The 25114-nt window shown below is 42.2% G+C and overlaps 1 protein-coding gene across 1 annotated transcript; it reads left to right on the top strand.

Annotated features, from left to right (window-relative positions):
* The first annotated feature begins 212 nt into the window (after positions 1-212).
* Positions 213-10361, top strand: LOC109869017 (uncharacterized). Its single transcript, XM_031835500.1, has 5 exons — positions 213-236; positions 423-747; positions 1904-2020; positions 6703-6804; positions 6996-10361. The coding sequence occupies exons 1-5, from the start codon at positions 213-215 to the stop codon at positions 7058-7060; spliced, it is 633 nt and encodes a 210-aa protein (XP_031691360.1). The 3' UTR covers positions 7061-10361.
* Positions 10362-25114: the final 14753 nt, after the last annotated feature.

Here is a 25114-nt window from a genome sequence, read left to right as displayed (position 1 = left end):
GAAGACATGCACACGTCATCACTACATAGGGTTCACATAGAGTTCACATAGGTTCACATAGGGTCATCAATCAAAATTTTGACACGTGACATCTACTTTAATCTCTCTCATGAATCGTAATCTACACGCTGCATTTTGGTCTGACTCTCCTTCACACCTAGAAAACCGTAACACCGTCATCCCCCACACCTTAGATGCAAGCAAAATAGTCCATGCGATTATATTTGATTTTACACGTGAGAATTTAAGGAATTAAGTGAAAGGCAATTGTTGTAAACACACTGCACACAATATTAAATGGCACTCATAAATAGGCATGATGTCAAATAAGACATGCTATTAATTCATATGAAGAGAATGGCAGGCTTTAGTTTACTAAGAGACATGTACATTACATTCAAATAGAGTGATGCAAAAATAAGTATTTTTTTCCTTTTCCAAAACCAGACATTAAAATCAAATTTGATGAGGACTTCAACATCATCTGTTTGATTCCTGGATCCGTCAGTCCTGACACCACCTGTAACCTGTATGTTGGAGAGGAGAGTCAGCCATCCTTCACAGCAAAGATCAAGAAGAGAAAAGCCACCTCAGCATCCGGACATGAGTTCTGTCATTTCATTGCAAAACATAGTGATCTGATCAGTCGTCTTCAGTCATCGAGGAGTAAGGAGGTGAGCTGTGACTACAGAGTGAGCTCAGGACCAAACTCTCTCTCCTCACGCAGTGATGGGTACAGCTTTACACGTGAGTCATTATCTAAACAAATCTATCAGTGCTGCAGGTCTTCATGATCTGACTTACTTTGATTGTAGCATCTTCTTTGTATGACTATAATCATTCTGACCAACAAACTAAATACCACATTTCAATCCCAAATGATTTTAGATCTGGTGGGAGTTCTGTCATCGGAATTTCATAATTCCTATATGTGTACATTCATTAAAATCACTCAGTCTATTTATGAGAATTTGCAAGATTCTTATTTGCATAGAATAGACAGAGCCCGGTCTTTTCAAAATTAGATAATAGTATTTATTCTCGGAGCTCGCTGCCATGGAACCACAAACAACAGTTTATATACAAAATATGACGTCATTGGTTATAGAATGAATCTCCTCCTCTCGAACCAAGACAAAGCAGGTTCAAAAGTTTATTCCAACCCCCTAGCGCGCTCACTCCAGACACACACTATATCAAGATGAACTTCTGAAGTCTCACCTTCACCCATCACTATTCAGAAGACAGCTCCAGATAATGGAAAACCTAGGGAGGCACTCGCCGCCTTATCTAAACATCCCAGAGCTAAGTTGAGTCGGTTCAAACATAGGTTAACAACCCTCTCTGCTTACTCCAAACACATGTTTCAATTACTCCGTGTTCGTGCTACATAATCCCTTCCTTAGGAATTAACATTATTAATCAGATATTGTAAAACAGGGTAGAGTTGAATTAGTTATAGTTCAATTTAAAATGGAGATATTGTTTAGTCATTATTCATAAAATTCCTAACAAGTTCACATCAGTGATCCAACAACTATACAGACACCTTCTATAGCAGGTAGGCCACGCATTTATACAGCTGTTACACATGTTTACCTTTGTTTCATTATGATTTTTAACAGAACACTGTTGTGATAAAATTATTCACATTATCCTAGCACAACAGTGAATCCTACAACAGGTGTGTTGGTCCTCTAGAGACAATTTTAATTGCAAATATCCAATTGTAAGTACACAACATGCCAACCCTATACCTATTAGTAATCTTGAGTATAAAAATGAAAAATTTATAATTAATGAATGATTAATATGAGTAATGTACTTCAACTCAAACCACAGATTTGAAAGGAATCAACAACTCTAAATAAGATCATGTCCATTGATATTGTTCTCATTTCAGAAACCGTACTTGTCAATATGACTCCTCATTCTACTGGATCAACCGCTCCACTCATCACAACCTCTGAGATCTCTACAGGAAACACCACTGACCCCACACGGACTCCAATGGGGAAAGGTAAGAATAATATACAGCATTGTGTTTAAACAGGACAATAGAAGCTGCTGGTGATTCTCTCTGGCAACAAGTACAAAATGTGTAACACTTGTATAGTTACTTTTAGAATGATCTTATACTGTAGCTCCATGGTTAGCTCCATGTACAATCCAAAGTTCATTTCCAGCGCTGTCATTCCCAACATTCAGTACCTTCAGTATTCAGACCCCATGACTTTTTCCAAATTTTTGTTATGGTACAGCCTTATTTTTAAATGCAGTAAATAGTTTTTGACCCACATCAATCTACAGTATATCACAAAAGTGAGTACACCCCTCACATTTTTGTAAAAATTGAGTATATCTTTTCATGTGACAACACTGAAGAAATGACACTTTGCTACAATGTAAAGTAGTGAGTGTACAGCTTGTATAACAGTGTACATTTACTGTCCCCTCAAAATAACTCAACACACAGCCATTAATGTCTAAACCACTGGCAACAAAATTGAGTACACCCCTAAGTGAAAATGTCCAAATTGGGCCCAATTAGCCATTTTCCCTCCCCGGTGTCATGTGACTCGTTAGTGTTACAAAATTTCAGGTGTGAATGGGGAGCAGGTGTGTTAAATTCGGTGTCATCGCCCTCACACTCCCTCATACTGACTGGTCACTGGAAGTTAAACATGGCACCTCATGGCAAAGAACTCTCTGAGGATCTGCAAAAAAGAATTGTTGCTCTACATAAAGATGGCCTGGGCTATAAGAAGATTGCCAAGACCCTGAAACTGAGCTGCAGCACGGTGGCTGAGACCATACAGCGGTTTAAACTGGACAGGTTCCACTCAGAACAGGCCTCGTCATGGTCGACCAAAGAATATGAGTGCACGTGCTCAGCGTCATATCCAGAGGTTGTCTTTGGGAAATAGACGTATGAGTGCTGGCAGCATTGCTGCAGAGGTTGAAGGGGTGGGGGGTCAGCCTGTCAGTGCTCAGACCGTACGCCATACACTATATCAAATTGGTCTGCATGGCTGTCGTCCCAAAAGGAAGCCTCTTCTAAAGATGATGCACAAAAAAGCCTGCAAACAGTTTGCTGAAGACAAGCAGACCAAGGACATGGATTACTGGAACCATGTCCTGTGGTCTGATGAGACCAAGATCAACTTATTTGGTTCAGATGGTGTCAAGCGTGTGTGGCGGCAACCACGTGAGGAATACAAAGACAAGTGTGTCTTGCCTACAGTCAAGCATGGTGGTGGGAGTGTCATGATCTGGGGCTGCATGAGTGCTGCCGGCACTGGGGAGCTACAGTTCATTGAGGGAACCATGAATGCCAACATGTACTGTGACATACTGAAGCAGAGCATGATCCCCTCCCTTCGGAGACTGGGCCGCAGGGCAGTATTCCAACATGATAACGACCCCAAACACACCTCCAAGACGACCACTGCCTTGCTAAAGAAGCTGAGGGTAAAGGTGATGGACTGGCCAAGAATTTCTCCAGACCTAAACCCTATTGAGCAACTGTGGGGAATCCTCAAACGGAAGGTGGCGGAGTGCAAGGCCTCTATCATCCACCAGCTCCGTGATGTCGTCATGGAGGAGTGGAAGAGGACTCCAGTGGCAACCTGGTGAACTCCATGCCCAAGAGGGTTGAGGCAGTGCTAGAAAATGATGGTGGCCACACAAAATATTGACACTTTGGGACCAATTTGGACATTTTCACTTAGGGGTGTACTCACTTTTGTTGACAGCGGTTTAGACATTAATGGCTGTGTGTTAAGTTATTTTGAGGGGACAGCAAATGTACACTGTTATACAAGCTGTACACTCACTATTTTACATTGTAGCAAAGTGTCTTCAGTGTTGTCACATGAAAAGATACTCAAATATTTACAAAAATGTGAGGGGTGTACTCACTTTTGTGATATACTGTACATACAATAACCCATAATGACAAAGCAACAAAAGGTTTAGAAATTTTTGCCAATAATAAAAATAAAAATAAACTGAAATATCATATTTACAAAAGTATTCAGACCCTTTACACAGTACTTTGTTGAAGTGTCTTTGGTGGCAATAACAGCATCAAATCTTCTTGGGTGTGAGGCTACAAGCTTGGCACACCTGGATTTGGGGAGTTTCTCCCATTCTTCTCTGCAGCCAGAGGGGATGGCTGCTGTTTAACGGGCTCCTAACGAGCTGTGCTATTGTGTTCATTTTTTCATGTTGTTTGTAAAGAGCTTCTGGATATCATAACAGCAATTTCTCACCTCGAACTGGACAAAGATTTTTTGTTTAACGAATCCAAAGCGAATGATATACTACTTTCTCGAGAACAGGCTCAAATCTCTGTCATTTTCCTGAGGAAAATACAGAGAAAAAGGGGGAGGAGATCGGGCTGCCTTATGAAAATTCGTAGGCAAATGAGTAGATTAAGAGTAGACTGGAGATTAAAAACTAATATATTATCTTTCACCGAGTTGTGGCTGAATGACGACACAGATAATATAGAGCTGTCTGGGTTCTGTGCATCGGCAGGACCGAGAAGCTGCGTCTGGTGGGACGAGGGGCGGGGGTCAATAACAGCTGGTGACCAATGTCTAATATTAAAGAAGTCTCCAGCTATTTCTCACCTGAGATAGAGGACCTGATGATAAGCTGTTGACCACACTATCTACCAAGAGAGTTCTCATTTATATTATTCGTAGCCATCTATTTACTACCACAAACCGATGTTGGCACTAAGACCAGCATGTCACGTGCAACCAGAGGAAAAAAACTCTAAACCACCTTTACTCCACGCACAGAGACGCATACAAAGCTCTCCCTCGCACTCCATTTGGTAAATCTGACAATAATTCTATCCTCCTGATTCCTGCTTACAAGCAAAAACTAAAGCAGGAAGTTCCAGTGCCTCGGATAATACGGAAGTGGTCAGATGACGTGGATGCTACGCTACAGGTCTGTTTTGCTAGCACAGACTATGTTCCGGGATTCCTTCAATGGCATTGAGGAGTATACCACCTCAGTCACCGGCTTCATTAATAAGTGCATCAATGACTTCACCCCCAAAATGATTGTACGTTGATATCCCAACCAGAAGCCATGGAATTACAGGCAACATCCGCATTGAGCTAAAGGCTATAGCAGCCACTTTCAAGGAGCGGGACACTAATCCGGACGCTTATAAGAAATCTCCCAATACCCTCAGACAAACCATCAAACAGTCAAAGCATGTGGCAGTTATGTGGCAGTTAACAATTATGGACTACAATGGGAAATCCAGCCGCAAACTGCCCAGTGACGAGGGCCTGCCAGATGAGCTAAATTACTTTTATGCTCGCTTCGAGGCAAGCACTTGTTAAATCTACCTCAAAAGGCTAAAGAAGAATTTTCCACACTACAGTTTCCCATGTGTGTCAAGCACAGGAGGTTGATGGCACCTTAATTTGGGATGACGGGCTCGCGGTAATGGCTTCTGTTGAAAGAGTGGAATAGTATACCATTCTCCATTTATACCATTTTAGCCATTATAATGAGCCTTCCTCCCATCAGCAGCCTCCAATGGTATCAATAATTATCCACCACCAAAAGGACATCCAGCCAACTTGACACGACTATGGAAATTGAAGTCAACATGGGCCAACATTCCTGTGGAATGCTTTCGACACCTTGTAATGTATATTCCTCGACATATTGAGGCTGTTCCGATGGCAAAATGGGGTGGGGGGGGGGTGCGCAACTCAATATCTAACCTCTTGAAACTAGGGGGCACTATTTTCATTTTTGGAAAAATAACGTTCCCAAAGTAAACGGGCTATTTTATCAGGACGAGATGCTAGAATATGCATATAATTGACAGCTTAGGATAGAAAACACCAACACTCTAACGTTTCCAAAACTGTAAAAATATTGTCTGTGAGTATAACAGAACTGATATTGCAAGTGAAAGCCTGAGAAAAATCCAATCAGGAAGTGACTCATGTTTTGAAAGCTCTGCGTTCCGATGCATCCCTATTGAGCAGTGAATGGGCTATCAACCAGATTCCTTTTTCTATGTATTCCCCAAGGTGTCTACAGCATTTTGACGTAGTTTCACGCCTTTATGTTGAAGAATGAGCGTAAACGACATTGCGTAAGTGTCCGGCTGAGGACTCTCAGAGTCATTCTTGCGTAATAGACAGATGCAGCTATTTTTCCTCCCGGTCTTACTGAAAATACAGCTGTCCCGGTTGATATATTATCAAATAGATATTTGAAAAACACTTTGAGGATTGATTATAAACAAACAACGTTATAAACAATGTTTCTATCGATATTATGGAGCTAATTTTGAATATTTTTCGGTGTTGTCGTGACCGCAATTTCTGGTCGAATTCTCAGCCAAACGTGAAGAACTAACGGAGCTATTTCGGCTACAAAAATACTCTTTTTTGGGAAAAGGAACATTTGATATCTAACTGGGAGTCTCGTGAGTGAAAACATCCAAAGCTCATCGAAGGTACTCGATTTAATTTGATTGCTTTTCTGATTTTCGTGACCAGGTTGCCTGCTGCTAGCTAGGCATAATGCTATGCTATCGATAAACTTACACAAATGGTTGTCTTGCTTTGGATGTAAAGCATAATTTCAAAATCTGAGATGACAGGGTGATTAACAAAAGGCTAAGCTGTGATCCCTCTCCGCTCTCTCCATCAGAGCCACTTGATTTCCTGTGGCGTCACATCCTCACTGTGTTGGTCCTACTGGCTACTTGTGGAGTAATTATACACTATTTCATCTCCCATCAATGTCCAAAAGGTCAGTTTACCTGTCCATCACTTCCTATAAGCTAGTAGGAAATAGTAATTTGTAGATTGTAATGTATGATGATTTGGGTTGTAGCAAGGCTAAGTAAAATAGTAAATAAATGTGCTTTGTGTACATGTTGTTTAAGCTAAGGTGTATGTGAATATGACACTAAAATGTACACTGTACATCTGTCTTTTCAGCTGTTCCAAAGAGAAGCAGGAGGGTGGACCAGAGAAATGAAGACTTTTCGTTGACAGTGTGCTAAATCACTGTGCATACCTACAAACATACAGGCATGCACGCACACACACGCCACACACACACACACAATTATATTTTTACATTTAAAAAAAAAACGTACGCTTTATGCATCTTTGAGATTTGTCATTTTTCTTTGGAAATTGAGTGCATGATAGCGTTGCTAGGCAAGTTGAAAACTTAATGTACATAGAGTACATACATACATTGACTGTACAAAACATTAAGAACACCCTCCCCCCAGTATGAAGTAAGTTACTAACTAGTGTTAGGGGCATGGACTCTACAAGGTGTTGAAAGCGTTCCACAGGGATGCTGACTCCAAGGTTTCCCACAGTTGTTTCAAGTTGGATGGATTTCCTTTGGGTCGTGGACCATTTTTATACACACAGGAAACTGTTGAGAGTGAAAAACCCAGCAGCGCTGCAGTTCTTGACACAAACAGGTGTGCCTGTCACCTACTACCATAATCCGCTCAAAGGCAAGTAAATGTTCTGTCTTTCCCAATCAATGTCTCAATTGTCTCAAGGCTTAAAAATCCTCTCCTCCCCTTCATCCATAATGCTAGAAGTGGATTTAACAAGTGACATCAATAAGGGATCATAGCTTTCACCTGAATTCACCTGGTCATTCCATGTCATGGATAGAGTAGGTGTTCATAATGTTTTGTTTTGTACACTCTGTGTATATATACAGACACAAACACGTTCGGATGACTGACGTGCACAAAGTAAACTGCCGGTTACTCAGAGCCAGAAGCTAGGATATGCATATATTGGTAGAAAACACTGACGTTTCTAAAACTGTTAAAATTATGTCTGTGAGTATAACAGAACTGATATGGCAGATTTTTTTTTTTGAGGTCACAGGCCATTTCAATGCTAGCCTATGGGATACACAAATAGATAGGACCCAGATGGCAATTCCTATGGCTTCCAATAGATGTCAGTCTTTAGAAATGGTTTCAGGCTTGTTTTTTGAAAAATGAGCAAGTGGTTGTACTTTTTCCAAGATGTCTTGTTGGCACGTGAATGGGGTGCGCGCTCTTCGTTATTTATCTTCCCTACTGAACATACAATTCTCTGTCTTAAATATTACCGTTTATTCATCAGACCAGAGGACATTTCTCCAAAAAGTATGATCTTTGTCCCCATGTGCAGTTGCAAACCGTAGTCTGGCTTTTTTCATGGCGGATTTTGAGCAGTGGCTTCTTCCTTGCTGAGCATCCTTTCAGGTTATGTCGATATATGACTCGTTTTACTGTGGATACAGATAGTTTTGTACCCATTTCCACCAGCATCTTCACAAGGTCCTCTGCTGTTGTTCTGGAAGTGATTTGCACTTTTCTCACCAAAGTACATTCATCTCTAGGAGACAAAACGCATCTCCTTCCTGAGAGGTATGACGGCTGCGTGGTCCTATGGTGTTTATACTTGCATACTATTGTTTGTACCGATGAACGTGGTACCTTCTGGGGTTTGGAAATTTCTCCCAGGGATGAACCAGACTTTTGGAGATGTGCAATTTATTTTCTGAGTTCTTGGCTGAATTCTTTTGATTTTCCCATGTTGTCAAGCAAAGAGGCACTGAGATTGAAGTTAGGCCTTGAAATACATCCACAGGTACACCTCCAATTGACTCAAATAATGTCAATTAGCCTATCAGAAGCTTCTAAAGCCATGACATCATTTTCTGGAATTTTCCAAGCTGTTTAAAGGCACAGTCAACTTAGTGTAGGTAAACTTCTGACCCACTGGAATTGTGATACAGTGAATTATAAGTGAAATAATCTGTCTGTAAACAATTGTTGAAAAATTACTTGTGTCATGCAAAGTAGATGTCCTAACCGACTAGCCAAAACTATAGTTTGTTCACAAGAAATTTGTGGTGTGGTTGAAAAGAGAGTTTTAATGATTCCAACCTAAGTGTATGTAAACTTCCGACTTCAACTGTGCATTTAGACCTGTTGTGACAAATATTGTGTTATTTTATGGCTGGTTGTGACAACTTCATAAGTGTGTCAAAACCCACAACACCTCCCACACAAGGCAAAACAATCCATGTCACCATGTCACCTGTCAACAGTATGTTCATGTTATATTTATTTCTTAATGACCATTTTACATTTTCACTGTAATTGTGTACACATTGATGTCAGACATGCACCTAACACAGTGCTCTATTGCTTGTGACTGGGATGAATGCAGGAGTAGACTTCAGGAGCAGGACTGATATAAGGGTATGTATGTGACAGGCCTGTGTGGTTTATATGATAATGATGGTCAACATCCTTCTTGACAGTGTCATAAAGTATATTTTCTTAGTCCAGGTGACACAAGATGGTTATAATGCGTCATGACAGTTTCATAAAGTATATTTTCCGTTTAAAAACATGACTGTAAAGAATTCATTACAACAACAAATGATTTAAGACACAAACTTTCAAATGAAAGGAAACTTCTTGGCAGGGAAAAAAATATTTTGAAAACATGTGGGTTTTCACACTCTTATGGTGTCATAACATAATGCAATATATGTGTCAACAGGTGTAAATTTATGGGTCATGACAGTGTAAAGACCATGTTATGACAAATTATGTCAGCTCTTATGACATATTATGACATGGTTATGACCGTGTCATAATGTGTTATGATACAGGGTGTCAAGTTAAGTGTTACTCTAAAGGGTTTTCACATTAAATTTATCTTTGGTGAGTCATGTTCAATAATGCAGGTAACACCCTGTTGTGTGTGTGTGTGTGTGTGTGTGTGTGTGCATGTGTGCATCTGTTTGTAGGTATGGATACGTGACATCATACATTTACTGGTTTTTCTTTGCCCTCCTCACAGTAGAACTGACCACAATACAGAGAATCTGGATGCAAAGGCAAAATTATCAATGTCCTTGACTACCTGTAGTCCATAACACCAATTGTTGGTTTCCCAGACACAGACTAAGCCTACCACTGGTGTAAAATATGTAAATTGTCCATTGAACATGCTTTTTAGTCCAGGAGTAGTGTCACGCCCTGACTTAGAGCTTTTTATGTCTCTATTTTGGTTTGGTCAGGATGTGATTTGGGTGGGCATTCTATCTTCTTTTTTTTTGTATTTCTTTGTTTTGGCCGGGTATGGTTCTCAATCAGGGACAGCTGTCTATCGTTGTCTCTGATTGGGAACCATACTTAGGTAGCTTTTCCCCACAGGGTTTTTGTGTGTGGTTAATTTCTGTTTAGTACCTTTCAGGACTGTTTCAGTTATTCCCTTTGTTATAGTGTTCAGTTTTAATAATAAAAGCATGAACACTTACCATGCTGCGCTTTGGTCCGATGATTCCTCTTCTTCAGACGGCAAATACTGTTACAACTAGGCATAAACTGTCTCTGGGAAACTGACCAGAAGAGGTTCTGTTAAGATGACAAGCCGTTATATGGACTGAAATAGATATTTTGGAAGAATAGCACCTTGAACTTCACCAATGGCCTGAAAAAGGTGACATAGATAACAGTACATCATTTTTGCATTATCTTGAATATGTCACGTTCGTCGTAAAGATGAGACCAAGGCGCAGCGTGAGTAGAATTCCACATATTTTAATCAACTGAAACTCACCTAACAAACCGAACCGTGAAGCTACTGATATGCACTCAGGCAACTCAATGTAGACAAGATCCCACAACACAAACAAGGAAAATGGCTACCTAAATATGATCCCCAATCAGAGACAATGATAAACAGCTGTCTCTGATTGGGAACCATAACAGGCCAACATAGGCATACAACTCCCCTAGGCATACAACTCCCCTAGGCATACAACTCCCCTAGGCATACAACAACTCCCCTAGGCATACAACAACTCCCCTAGGCATACAACAACTCCCCTAGGCATACAACAACTCCCCTAGGCATACAACTCCCCTAGGCATACAACAACTCCCCTAGGCATACAACAACTCCCCTAGGCATACAACAACTAGTGTACCCACCGAACAGAATAATAATCTAAATCCAATAATATCAAATACTAACAAAGACGAGGGAATTCTTCTGCTTTTATTCGGATTACTTTTGTGTTTTACAAAAGACAACATTTCGAACAGAGCAAAAAAGCATAGGTGTCACATTTACTCCATCTCTCCTGCGCTCGATGTTGCCAGTTGTCTCATCATTACACACACCTGACGCCATCGTTACAAGCTCCTGCGCCTCATGACGCACACCTAAACTCCATCACCTTCCTGATTGCCTCCCCTATATCTCTCACTCCCCTTGGTTCTTCCTCAGGTGTTGTTGATTCTTTCCCTAGGTTATATGTCTGCACGCTACTCTTGTTTTGGTCTACGGTTCAAGTATTATCAAATTAACTCCCTGTACTTGCTTCCTGACTCCTAGCTTACCGGTTACAATAGAAGTTTGTATTATCTGTACCTCAAGGGTCTTATAGAAGAGGGATTTATATAGGAGGTGAGGGGAGAGACACTCCTTTTTTTCAACAAAGAAAGCCATCCTCTGTAGCCTGATCCACTATCCTGACCGCTGGGTTCAGGTGTGTGTTGAAACAGAATGTACATATGTACAGTATGATCTTAATTTTCTAACACAGTAACAAATATTATGGATAGGCAAGTAACAGAAGCCAGGTGTCCATGAGTGCTACGGTAGATCAGGGAAGTTTCTAGCATTTTGGATACCCTAAGCTAGATTTGATCACCTCGCTGGCAAAATATTTTAGTGGCCCCGCTCATGGCAGGGGGAGAGAAACATTTGGAGCTTTAAAGCTAATGTCCTTCAATTCTACTCATTCTGCCATGAGGTGGAGAGAACTTTGGGGTTATTAAACTAATTTCACATCAGCTGATATCTCAAAGTGCTGTACAGAAACCCAGCCTAAAACCCCAAACAGCAAGCAATGCAGGTGTAGAAGCACGGTGGCTAGGAAAAACTCCCTAGAAAGGCCAAAACCTAGGAAGAAACCTAGAGAGAAACCAGGCTATGAGGGGTGGCCAGTCCTCTTCTGGCTGTGCCGGGTGGAGATTATAACAGAACATGGCCAAGATGTTAAAATGTTTATAAATTACCAGCATGGTCAAATAATAATAATCACAGTGGTTGTCGAGGGTGCAACAGGTCAGCACATCAGGAGTAAATGTCAGCTGGCTTTTCATAGCCGATCATTAAGAGTATCTCTACCGCTCCTGCTGTCTCTAGAGAGTTGAAAACAGCAGGCCTGGGATAGGTAGCACGTCAGGTGAACAGGTCAGGGTTCCATAGCCGCAGGCAGAACAGTTGAAACTGGAGCAGCAGCACGGCCAGGTGGACTGGGGAAAGCAAGGAGTCATCATGCCAGGTAGTCCTGAGGCATGGTCCTAGGGCTCAGGGCCTCCGAGAGAGAGAAGGAATGAGAGAAAGAGATAATTAGAGAGAGCATACGTAAATTCACACAGGACACTGGATAAGACAGGAAAAGCAATCCAGATATAACAAACTGACCCTAGCCCCCGACACATAAACTACTGCAGCATAAATACTGGAGGCTGAGACAGGAGGGGTCAGGAGACACTGTGGCCCCATCCGATGATACTTACAGACAGGGCCAAACAGGAATTGTATGTCACTTATGACTTGAAACGGCAGAGCAGTAGATATATTAGATACTTATTTACAGTAACATGATGTGTTTTATTTTTAGTTTTTTTTATTTCACCTTTATTTAACCAGGTAGGCTAGTTGAGAACAAGTTCTCATTTGCAACTGCGACCTGGCCAAGATAAAGCATAGCAGTGTGAACAGACAACACAGAGTTACACATGGAGTAAACAATTAACAAGTCAATAACACAGTAGAAAAAAAGGGGAGTCTATATACATTGTGTGTAAAAAGGCATGAGGAGGTAGGCGAATAATTACAATTTTGCAGATTAACACTGGAGTGATAAATGATCAGATGGTCATGTACAGGTATAGATATTGGTGTGCAAAAGAGCAGAAAAGTAAATAAATAAAAACAGTATGGGGATGAGGTAGGTAAAAATGGGTGGGCTATTTACCGATAGACTATGTACAGTGTAGTATCTGGGATCTACATCTGTTTATATTAGTTACTGTGCTGTTACTAAGCAGTAATGCATTACGGCAGTGTTACGTTACTACACCTAATAGGAAATGCACATGCGCACTGGAATGCCAGGAACTGTAGAGCTCGAGGGGTTTTTGACTAAACGAAAACTAACGGTACTCCCGTCTCCTGCCTGGTCATTTCTCCACAACACAAATATTACAGTGGCGACGAGGATGGGATTAAACTACATAAACGGACATTGCTTGAAGGGAAGAATGTTGTATGAGTCATGAAACTCAAAATAATTATGTAATTCGTCAGTTATATTTATTTTCTTTCGCCAGTAGAGAAGGCTAACCACTGCTAGCACTGCTAGTACAGTATTCCGGAGCTGCCAAGTAGAAAGACTATTGGAGTCCAGAATAGCGACACTGCCCTCTGGTGGTTAAATAAAAGAAACTGTCTCATTGAACCCATTGAAATTAGGCGATCTCAGTGGAGAAATATTGGCAAGAAGAAAGAAAAAAAGAAGAAGGAACGTAACACGGTGTGTACATTAATACAAATGAGTGCAGTAAATGAAATAATTGCAGAAACTTCTGAAGTGAAGAAGTAGATGAATATTCAGAAAATTAAGGAATATAAGGAAACTGAACAATTAACTGTGAAAATGGCAACCATTGGTCGAGTACCAGAGTTTGAGGCTACAAAAGAGGATTTTGATTCCTATTTGGAGCGTTTTGAGCGTTGGCTGGCTGCAAATTAAAACAAAGATGGAAAGAAAGCAGACTTATTTCTCAGTGTTTTGGGTCCAACTGAGTATGGATTGCTGAAAGGTCTCATTGAACCAATGAAAGCAGTGGAGTTGAACTATGCAGAACTGACTGAAACTCTTTCAAGGTATTTCAAGCCTAAGCCAATTCTCATTGCAGAACGTTTCAGATTTTACCAACGTCACCAGAGTCAAGGGGAAACCGTGGCTGACTACATCCTTGCTTTGAAAAGGCTGGCAAGTACATGTGAGTTTGCACGATTTCTTGATGATGCTCTCCGAGACAAGTTTGTATGTGGTCTCACAGGTGAAGCATATCACAGAAGGCTCCTGTCAGAGAAGGACCTGACCTTTAAGAAAGCCTGTGATATAGCACTTGGACTCGAGCTTGCCCACAGGGATACTATTGAGCTATCGGGACATGCAGAACATCAGAAAGGTGATCACAAGGTCAGTGATGCACGTGGTGGAAAAAGCTCACAAAGGTCACACTTTTTTCAGTCCCGTCCTCAAGGTTACACAAGAACAAAGCAGCCCACATCTCAAAGGTCTAAGCCAAGTTGCTACAGATGTGGGGGAGATAATCATCAGCACAGTGAATGTCGGTTCCATAATGAAAAGTGCCACAATTGTGGAAAGGTTGGACATTTACAGAGAGTGTGTAAAGCCTCAAAACGCACAGCAAGAGTGCACAAAGTGTCAGACGCAGCACAAGAAGAGGAAGGTACAACTGAAACAGTAGTGGAACTGTTCACAGTGTACACAGCTCAACAACTAAAAGATGGAATCTATCTCAACATGGAGTTAGCGGGAAAACAGGTTAAAATGCAGCTGGACACCGGAGCGTCTGTATCTCTGGTTCCAGAGAGACTCTACAAAGAAAAACTGAAAGAGTGTCCTCTTCAGCCCGCGTCCATCCGCCTTTCTTCATACACTGGGGACACTATTCCTGTGTTAGGGCAGATCCAGGTACCAGTCCGGTATGAGGGAAAGGAGTGGACGCTACCGCTTGTCATTGTTAAAGGAGAAAAATCAGCCTTGCTAGGCAGAAACTGGCTACAAAAGATCAAGTTGAACTGGGGAGAAATCTTCAGTCTCAGAAATGACAAACCAGTGAGTCAGGCTCCACTCACTAACATGCTGGAGAAGCACAAAGAACTTTTCAAAGATGGCTACGGTGAAATACAAGACTTCACAGCAAAAGTCAGAGTGCAAGAAGGAACCAAGCCTATCTTTCACAAACCACGTCCGGTTCCCTATGCTCTTAAGGAAGCAGTAGAGAAGGAACTGGAACGCCTACAGAAGAATAACATAATCACAAAAGTATCGAGGAGCGACTGGGCCACTCCGATTGTTGTAGTCCCATAGAAAGACAAGACCGTCAGAATGTGCGGTGACTACAAGGTCACAGTAAATCGCTGCATACTACCAGAGGAATATCCACCACCAAACGCTGAAGATCTGTTTGCCACTCTAGCTGGTGGGAAGGTTTTCAGTAAGCTGGACCTGGCATTCGCTTATCAGCAACTGAAGCTGGATCCGGAATCAGAACAGTATCTGACCATCAATACACACAAGGGGCTATTCAGATTAAATCGCTTGGCCTATGGAATCTCGACAGCTCCAGCGATATTCCAACAAACAATGGATCAGATCTTGGACGGTATAGACCATGTTGTGTGCTTCATGGACGACATCCTCGTGTCAGCACCAACCATTAGAGAGCACCTTGTAGTGCTGGACAAAGTGATGTCAAGACTGGAGAAATACGGAGTGAGAATGAAACGCAGCAAGTGTGAGTTCCTCCAGGACTCAGTGGAGTATCTCGGATACATGATTGATGCACAAGGCCTGCACCCAACCAACAGCAAGGTGGAAGCAATCATAAACGCTCCAGCACCCACAAATATCTCAGAGCTGAGGTCATTTTTGGGGCTCCTGAACTATTACGGAAAGTTTGTGGCAAACTTGTCCACATTGTTGCATCCGCTTCACCAACTGCTGCAGACCGATACAAAGTGGAATTGGTCCCCACAATGCGAAGAAGCATTCAAGACTTGCAAACAGCGTCTGCTAAAGAGCAAGTGGCTTGCCCACTATAACACAGAGATGAAGCTGAGACTCGCGTGTGATGCATCTCCATACGGAGTAGGAGCCGTCATCTCACATGTTCTACCGTCAGGTGAAGAACACCCTATTGCATTTGCATCACGGACTCTGTCACCAAGTGAGAAAAATTACGCTCAAATTGAGAAGGAAGCCCTGAGCATAATATTCGGAGTGAAGAAGTTTCACAAATACCTGTACAAAAGGAAGTTCCAACTGCTGACAGATCACAAGCCTCTGTTGGCCATCCTTGGACCAAAATCAGCTATACCAACCCTTGCTGCACTTCGAATGCAACGTTGGGCTCTGATATTGTTAGCCTATGACTACGAGATTGAGTACAGACGATCCAGTGATCACGCAAATGCCGATGCACTATCAAGACTACCATGCAATAGTGACTTCGACAGTGAAGATGATAGAGCAGTCTTCCAGATCTCTCTCATTGATGAACTGCCCATATCTGCTTCTGACATAGCAGAGGAAACAAGGAAAGACCCAGTGCTTTCCAAAGTCTTGGACTTAACATTAGGCGGTTGGCCAACCTTCGTAAATGACAATAACCTTCGTCCATTCATCGACAAGAAAGACCAGTTGTCCACTGATCAAGGGTGTGTTTTGTGGGGATCAAGGGTGGTGGTACCTCACAAATTCCAGAGGAGACTGCTATCTGACCTGCATGAGGGACATCCAGGGATCACTCGAATGAAAGCACTCGCTCGCAGTTATCTGTGGTGGCCTGGGCTGGATCAGGACATTCAACAGCATGTAGGCCACTGCTCACCTTGTGAAGCTGTTCGCAACAAGCCTGCTGCTGCACCTCTTCATCCATGGTCCTGGGCTGCTACACCTTGGGAACGCATCCATGTGGATTACGCCGAAATTGACAAGCAACATTTCCTTGTTGTCGTCGATGTCCATTCCAAGTGAATGGAAGTGTTCCCTACTCAACTGACCACAGCTGAGAAGACCATCAATCTTCTTAGACACCTGTTTGCATCCTTTGGACTAGTCAAGGAGCTCGTATCAGACAATGCCCCCCCGTTCACGTCAAACGATTTTGAAATGTTTCTCAAGAACAACGGTGTAAGGCACATCCTGTCACCACCTTACCATCCGGCATCAAACGGAGCAGCGGAGAGAGCCGTGCAAACCTTTAAGAAGGCCTGGACTAGACTCGAGGTTCAGTCTGTGCCCATCCACCAAAGGCTTCCCCGGTTCCTGTTTACTTACCGTAACACCCAACACACAGTAACGGAATGTACACCAGCTGAACTGTTTCTGAAACGCCAACCACGTACCCGCCTGATATTGTTGAAACCAGACTTGTCAAGCACTGTGGCAAAGCACCAGCTACAGCAGAAGAAAGCTCATGACAGACACTCAAAGACTGTCAGAGAATTCAAAGAGGAAGAGAGGGTGATGGTACGTGATTTCAGACACCCCAAGCGCCTGTGGAACTCAGGTGTGATCTTGCAACGCAGAGGACCTTTGACTTACCAAGTCCAAATTGGTCCAACGTTCATGTGGATCATCTGCTACGGTCCAACGCCCCAGCAGAGACATGCCGAGAGAACAAGAACAATAATGACCCCCAGGACTATTCTCCTGACTGTGGACGTACGGGAGAGACAGAGCCTGACCTTCCACCCGAACCTGGCCCACCACAGGAAGCCCAGGAGGAGCGGAGATATCCTATTCGACAGCGAAGGGCACCTCAAAAGCTTGACCTGTGAGTTGAGCTGGTTAAGGAGGTAACGGACAGTAAAACAAACACTTTAATATGTCCTAGATAAAAGGAAAGGTTAGTTATTAGGACACAAACTCCATCTTCGGGGCAGAATAATCCCCTGGATTTGTGCTGGGCTCTGAAAAGTCTGCTTCAACCCAGTAGTTGAAAAATGTTTAAGAATGCATTGTTCAGATATTGCATTAGTAGTTACCTAACATATTTACCTTGTTCTCTGGGAGTTAAACACTATGGGGGAGGAGTGTAGTATCTGGGATCTACATCTGTTTATATTAGTTACTGTGCTGTTACTAAGCAGTAATGCATTACGGCAGTGTTACGTTACTACACCTAATAGGAAATGCACATGCGCACTGGAATGACGGGAACTGTAGAGCTCGAGGGGTTTTTGACTAAACGAAAACTAATGGTACTCCCGTCTCCTGCCTGGTCATTTCTCCACAACACAAATATTACATACAGCTGCAGCGATCGGTTAGCTGCTCAGATAGCAGATGTTTGAAGTTGGTGAGGGAGATAAAAGTCTCCAACTCCATTTTTGCAATTCGTTCCAGTCACAGGCAGCAGAGAACTGTGATAAATAAAGGACATCCTGAAAGAAACAGTATTTCTGTGAGACAGACAGAAAGCCAGTTTCAGTGTGCCTGCAGAAGACTGTACAACACATCCGGCTGGGCTGAGGTTGCTGGTCTGTCGAGGATTGAGCTGTATATGTGGTACGTATCAGACTAGAGAAAATAAATAGACAGTTTAACTTCCATCCTTTGAATCTACAGTACTGTAAATGTAATGTATTCTAAAAGGATGTAACATCAATCTGAAACTGAGAGTATTTCACAATCACCAAACACAGATAGATGTCAACAGTCTTTAGAACCTTGTTTGATGCTTCTACTGTGAAGTGGGGGCGAATGAGAGTGGATTGAGTAAGGTCTCTCCCAGAGTGCCACGAGCTGACCATGCGCGCTCATGTGAGAGTTAGCTTGAGTTCCATTGCATTTCTGAAGACAAAGGAATTATCCGGTTGGAACATTATTGAAGATTTATGTTAAAAACATCCTAAAGATTGATTCTATACTTCGTTTGACATGTTTCTACGGACTGGAATATAACTTCTTATTTTTGACTTTTTGTCTGTACTTTCCGCTGGACTTGCATGAGTTTAGATTGTGTACTGAACGTGCGAACAACAAGGAGGAATTTGGACATAAATGATGGACATTATCGAACAAAACAAACTTTTATTGTGGAACTGGGATTCCTGGGAGTGCATTCTGATAAAGATCATCAAAGGCAAGTTAATATTTCTAATGCTATTTCTGACTTCTGTTGACTCCAACATGTCTTTGGGTTGATTTGTCGTCTGAGCGCCGTACTCAGATTATTGCATTGTTTGCTTTTTCCATAAAGTTTTTTGGAAATCTGACACATTGGTTGCATTAAGGAGAAGTGGATCTAAAAGTCCATGTATAACACTTGTATTTTCATCAACATGTATGATGACTATTTCTGTAAAATGATGTGGCTCTCTGCAAAATCACTGGATGTTTTGGAACTACTGAACATAACTCGCCAAAGTAAACTCAGATTTTTGGGTATAAAAATGAACTTTACCGATCAAAACATACATATATTGTGTAACATGAAGTCCTATGAGTGTCATCTGATGAAGATCGTCAAAGGTTAGTGATTAATTTGATCTCTATTTCTGCTTTCTGTGACTCCTCTCTTTGGCTGGAAAAATGGCTGTGTTTTTCTGTGACTTTGCTCTGACCTGTTTTTCTGTGACTTTGCTCTGACCTAACATAATCGTTTGGTTTACTTTCGTCGTAAAGCCTTTTTGAAATCGGACACTCTGGCTGGATTTACAACAAGTGTATCTTTAAAATGATGTAAAATACATGTATGTTTGAGGAATTTTAATTATGGGATTTCTGTTGTTTTGAATTTGGCACCCTGCAGTTTCACTGGCTGTTGACGAGGTGAGACGCTACTGTCCCACATACCCTAGAGAGGATAACACAGAGTCCAAAGAAGGGCCGGATGTATACATGGATATATACAGAATGATGCCGTCTGTGTAGAGGTGGATCAGGGAATCATCTGCAACAAGAGCGAAATCGTTGAAATATACAGAAAAAGAGCCGACCCAAGAATTGAACCCTGTGGTACGCCCATAGAGAATGCCAGAGGTCCGGACAACAGGCCCTCCGATTTGACACACTGAACTCTGTCTAAGAAGTAGTTGGTGAACAAGGCGGGGCAGTGATTTGAGAAACCAAGGCTGTTGAGTCTGCCGATAAGAATACAGTGATTGACAGAGTCAAAACCATTGGCCAGGTCAATGAAGACGGCTGCACAGTACTGTCTTTTATCGATGGCGGTTATGATAGCGTTTAGTATCTTGAGCGTGGCTGAGGTGCACCAGTGACTAGCTCGGAAACCGGATTGCACAGCAGAGAAGGTACAGTGGGATTCTAAATGATCAGTGATCTGTTTATTATCTTTGCTTTCGAAGACTTTATAAAGGCAGGGCAGGATGGATATAGGTTTATAACAGTTTGGGTCTAGACTTTATAAAGGCAGGGCAGGATGGATATAGGTCTATAACAGTTTGGGTGTAGAGTCTCACCCCCTTTCAAGAGGGGGATGACCGCGGCAGCCTTCCAATCTTTAGGGATCTCGGACGATACGAAAGAGAGGTTGAACAGACTGGTAATATGGGTTGCACCAATGGCGTCGGATAATTTTAGAAAGAGAGGGTCCAGATTGTCTAGCCCAGCTGATTTGTAGGGGATCAGGTTTCGCGGCCCTTTCAGAACATCTGCTTTCTGTATTTGGGTGAAGGAGAAGCTGGGGAGGCTTGGGCAAGTAGCTGCGGGGGGTGCGGAGCTGTTGGCCGGGGTTGGGGTAGCATAGAGGAAAGCAAGCCATCGAGAAATGCTTATTGAAATTCTCGATTATCGTGGATTTATCGTTGGTGACAGTTTTACCTAGTCTCAGTGCAGTGGGCAGCTGGGAGGAGGTGCTCTTGTTCTCCATTGACTTTACAGTGTCCCAAAACTTTTTGGAGTTTCTGTTTGAAAAAGCTAGCCTTTGCTTTCCTGACTGACTGCATGTATTGATGCCTGACTTCCCTGAAAAGTTTCATATCGCGGGGACTATTCAATTCTAGTGCAGTCTGCCAGAGGATGTTTTTGTGCTGGTCGAGGGCAGTCAGGTCTGGAGTGAACCAAGGGCTATATATGTTCTTAGTTCTACATTTTTTGAAAGGGGAATGCTTATTTAAGGAAATCACTTTTAAAGAAAGACCAGGCATCCTCGATTAGAAAGGCCTGCTGGCAGAAGTGTTTTAGGGAGCGTTTGACAGTGATGATGGGTGGTCGTTTGACCGCGTACCCAGAGTGGATGCAGGTAATGAGACAGTGATCGCTGAGATCCTGATTGAAAACAGCAGAGGTGTATTTGGAGGGCAAGTTGGTCAGGATAATATCTATGAGGGTGCCCATGTTTACAGATTTAGGGTTGTACCTGGTGGGTTCCTTGATAATTTGTGTGAGATTGAGGGCATCTAGCTTAGATTGTATGACTGCCGGGGCATATCCCAGTTTAGGTCACTAACAGAACAGACTCTGAAGATAGATGGGGGGAAATCAATTCACATAAGGTGTCCAGGGCACAGCTGTGAGCTGAGGGGGGTCTATAACAGGCTGTAACAGTGAGAGACTTATTTTTGGAGAGATTCATTTTTAAATAAGAAGCTCGAACTGTTTGGGCATAGACATGGAAAGTATGACAGAACTTTGCAGGCTATCTCTGCAGTAGATTGCAACTCCTCCCCTTTTGGAAGTTTTATCTTGACGGAAAATGTTGTAGTTCGGGATGGAAATCTCAGAACTTTTTGGTTTCCTTCCTAAGCCAGGATTCAGACACAGCAAGGACATCAGGGTTGGCGGAGTGTGCTAAAGCAGTGTATAAAATAAACTTAGGGAGGAGGCTTCTGATGTTAACATGCATGAACCCAAGGCTTTTTCGGTTACAGAAGTCAACAAATGCGATTGCCTGGGTTAATAGGGGGCAGTATTTTCACTTTGGATGAATTGCGTGCCCATAGTGAACTGCATCCTACTCTGTCCTAGATTGCTAATATTTGCATATTATTATTACTATTGGATAGAAAACACTCCGAAGTTTCTAAAACTGTTTGAATTATGTCTGTGAGTATAACAGAACTCATAGGGCAGGCAATCTTCCAAACAGGAAGTGAAATTCTGAATGCGGGTCTAATTTTAAGTCATCGCCTCTTCACTTCCAAACAAGATATGGATCTGTTAGCACTTCATACGCCTTCCACAAGATGCCCTCATTCAGTAGAACGTGGAATGGAGCCTCTGGTGTGAACTTCGACTGAATGGGAGGGGAATGAGTCACTGTCCTGGCAGAATGCAATTTCCCTGTTGCGCATTTGTCTGTTGATATCACCATCATTCCATTTGGCTGCAGATGAAAACGTATGCTCCGGTTGGAATGTTATTGGATATATATGAAAATAACATCCTGAAGATTGATTCTCTACTTAGTTTGACCAGTTTATTCGACCTGGAATATATATTTTTGAAGTTTTCGTCCTAGTTCGCCTGGACCAGCGTCAGCTTTTGGGCACGTGAGCTGAAAGTGGTAGCAAATGCAGCTAATTGGACACTAGTAATGGACGTTATGGAACAAAACAACAATTTATTGTGGAACTAGGACTCCTTGCACTGCATTCTGTTGAAAGATCATCCAAGGTAAGGGAATATTTATGATGTAATTTCGTATTTCTGTTGACTACAACATGGCGGAGAAATATATTTACGTCTTAGCGACGTCTCAGATGATTGCATGGTGGCGTTTTTCGGTACGTTTAAAAAAATCTGACACAGCGGTTCCATTAAGGACCAGTGTATCTTTAATTATATGTAAAAACATGTATCTTTCGTCAAAGTTTATGATGAGTATTTCTGTTATCTGGCGTAGCTCTCTGTAATTACTCCGGATATTTTGGAGGCATTTCTGAACATGGCGTCAATGTAAACCGAGATTTGTAGATAGAAATATGCATCTTATCGAACAAAACATAAATGTATTGTATAACATGATGTCACATGAGTGTCATCTGATGAAGATTATCAAAGGTTAATGATTCATTTTATCTCTAATTCTGCTTTTGTGACTATCTTTGGCTGGGAAAAATGGCTGTGTTTTCTTTTGGATTTGGTGGTGGTCTAACATAAATATATGTTGTGTTTTCGTTGTAAAACATTTTAAAAATCGGACATGATAACAAGATGTTTATATTTCATTTGCTGTATTGGACTTGTTAATGTGTGAAAGTTAAATATTTCTAAAGAATATTTTTGAATTTCCCGCGCCACCTTTTCAGCCTAGCCATAACAGGTTTTAACCTCCACATCACCCGAGGAACAGAGGAGGAGTTGGATGAGGGTATGGCTAAAGGCTATCAAAACTGGTAATCTAATGCGTTGGGGACAGAGAATAAAAGGAGCAGATTTCTGGGTGTGTTAGAATAGATTCAGGGCATAATGTACAGACAGGGGTATGGTGGGGTGTGAGTACAGTGGAGGTAAACCCAGGCATTGAGTGATGAGAAGAGAGATTGCATCTCTGGATGCGCTAGTTATGCTGGGTGAGGTCACCGCATGTGTGGGAGGTGGGACAAAGGATGTATCTGAGGCGTGCTGATTGGGACTAGGGGCTTCGCCTTAAACTAAAACAATGATAACTATCCTAAACAACAGTATACAAAGCATACTGACATTTCAGAGAGACACAAAGCGAGGCATAAATCAATCACATTTGTTGATTGGGAGGGCTAGCTAAGACAACAACGGGTAAGACAACAACAGCTAATCAGCTAAGACAACAACAACAGGTAAAATGGCGATGAATGGGCAGAGAGGGTTGGTTAACTACACACAGGGCCTGAGATCAAGGCTAAACAAAATAAACAAAATGGAGTTCCGTGATTAATGAACAGTCCAGTAGGCATCAGGTATGTAGCCAAGTGATCATAGGGTCCAGTGAACAGCAATAGATGAAACAGGGAAGGGTAGTCGTTACTACGCTAGCAAGTGGGAAACACAGCGTTTAAAGTTAGCAGGCTGGGGCTTGTAGAAGAGCCTGCTTCGATGTCCGGCAAATGCCGGTTGAGGGCACAGCGGATGGAGTTACGTCGGCAGACCAGTCGTGGTGGTATTGCGGTGCGCCGTGTCGACAAAGGGTCCAGGCCAGTTGGCAAAAGAGATATTGTAGTTGTAGTAATTTTGTTTGCTAGCCGTGAGATGCACCTGGCTCGCAGCTAACTGGTGCTAGCTTCGGGACAGGGGCGTTTGCCACTATAGCCATTCGCTACTAGCAGCGGTGCCAATTTAAGATGAAGAACATTTAGTCTATTTCAGATGAAAAGAATAGCATACTCTGAGTTGTCCTTACGTTAGGTCCTGATGTGGCTATGCCAAATGGCTGTGGGCTACACTAGTTCATTTAGCAGGCAAGATTTGCTAATAAATATGTGGTATCATTTTAAAGTATGAAGAATACAATTGAACATTTAATATAAATATTTTCTCAAAGGCTTTGAGGGAGTGTGGCGTTGCTATTCTGTGTTGAGCGGTTAACATGAAATAAGTACGCCTATGTGCTTAATTTAGAGTTATTAATGTAACTATAGTTGTTCTACAAATGTTGAGCTATATGTTTTGATTTTCAATACATTGTACGGCTGCATGATGAAACTCTAATGATGATTTGGAAAAGGTTGCTTGAAAGGCATCAGTGCTGCTTTGTTTTTTGCACAGACTGTACACACTCCAATAGTCTATCATTCACAATTTGACAAGCACTTGATAGTGCCTCGAATTTCACGGCAGCATCCCCTATGATGCCGTAATGCACCCTAAACAAATCAATGCCTTTTGGAGCTCGGAGTGCTGCGTTGTGCCCTTCTCCCAGAGTGTGCTGCGCTATCCGAAGCTTTCTCACTCACAAGGCTCTGTCACCTAATCGGGAAGTTAAGACAGACAAAGCAGGGACGCAACTGTTTGCGACATTACCCAATTCCGAGGTGCCTATTTAAGATAATAGAAGAACTGTCCAAATGTACTTTTCGTCAGCCAACAAGATGAGTAGGCCCGAACGAACAGCAAAAGCACTAGCATATGTCAATCTACTATCCCCCGTAGTACAACATTCGACCTATTCTATTCTGTGCAAGAAATAAATATTCCAAATATAGTCTGGGACAGTTGTGGTATGTGGTATGTCAAATTAATACAACAGCAATATAGGGTAGGCTATATTGAATATTGGCTAAAAATA

This window comes from Oncorhynchus kisutch, linkage group LG1 (genome assembly GCF_002021735.2).
Source record: "Oncorhynchus kisutch isolate 150728-3 linkage group LG1, Okis_V2, whole genome shotgun sequence".
Lineage (NCBI taxonomy): Eukaryota > Metazoa > Chordata > Actinopteri > Salmoniformes > Salmonidae > Oncorhynchus > Oncorhynchus kisutch.
Note: the sequence above shows the minus strand (reverse complement) of the source record. Positions and strands in the feature narration are given on the sequence as shown.

Coding starts and splice junctions, on each gene's coding strand:
- LOC109869017 (XM_031835500.1), top strand. CDS start 213: ATGCGATTATATTTGATTTTACAC. Junction 237..422: donor GATTATATTTGATTTTACAC/GTGAGAATTTAA, acceptor TGCAAAAATAAG/TATTTTTTTCCTTTTCCAAA. Junction 6,805..6,995: donor CTCCCATCAATGTCCAAAAG/GTCAGTTTACCT, acceptor CTGTCTTTTCAG/CTGTTCCAAAGAGAAGCAGG.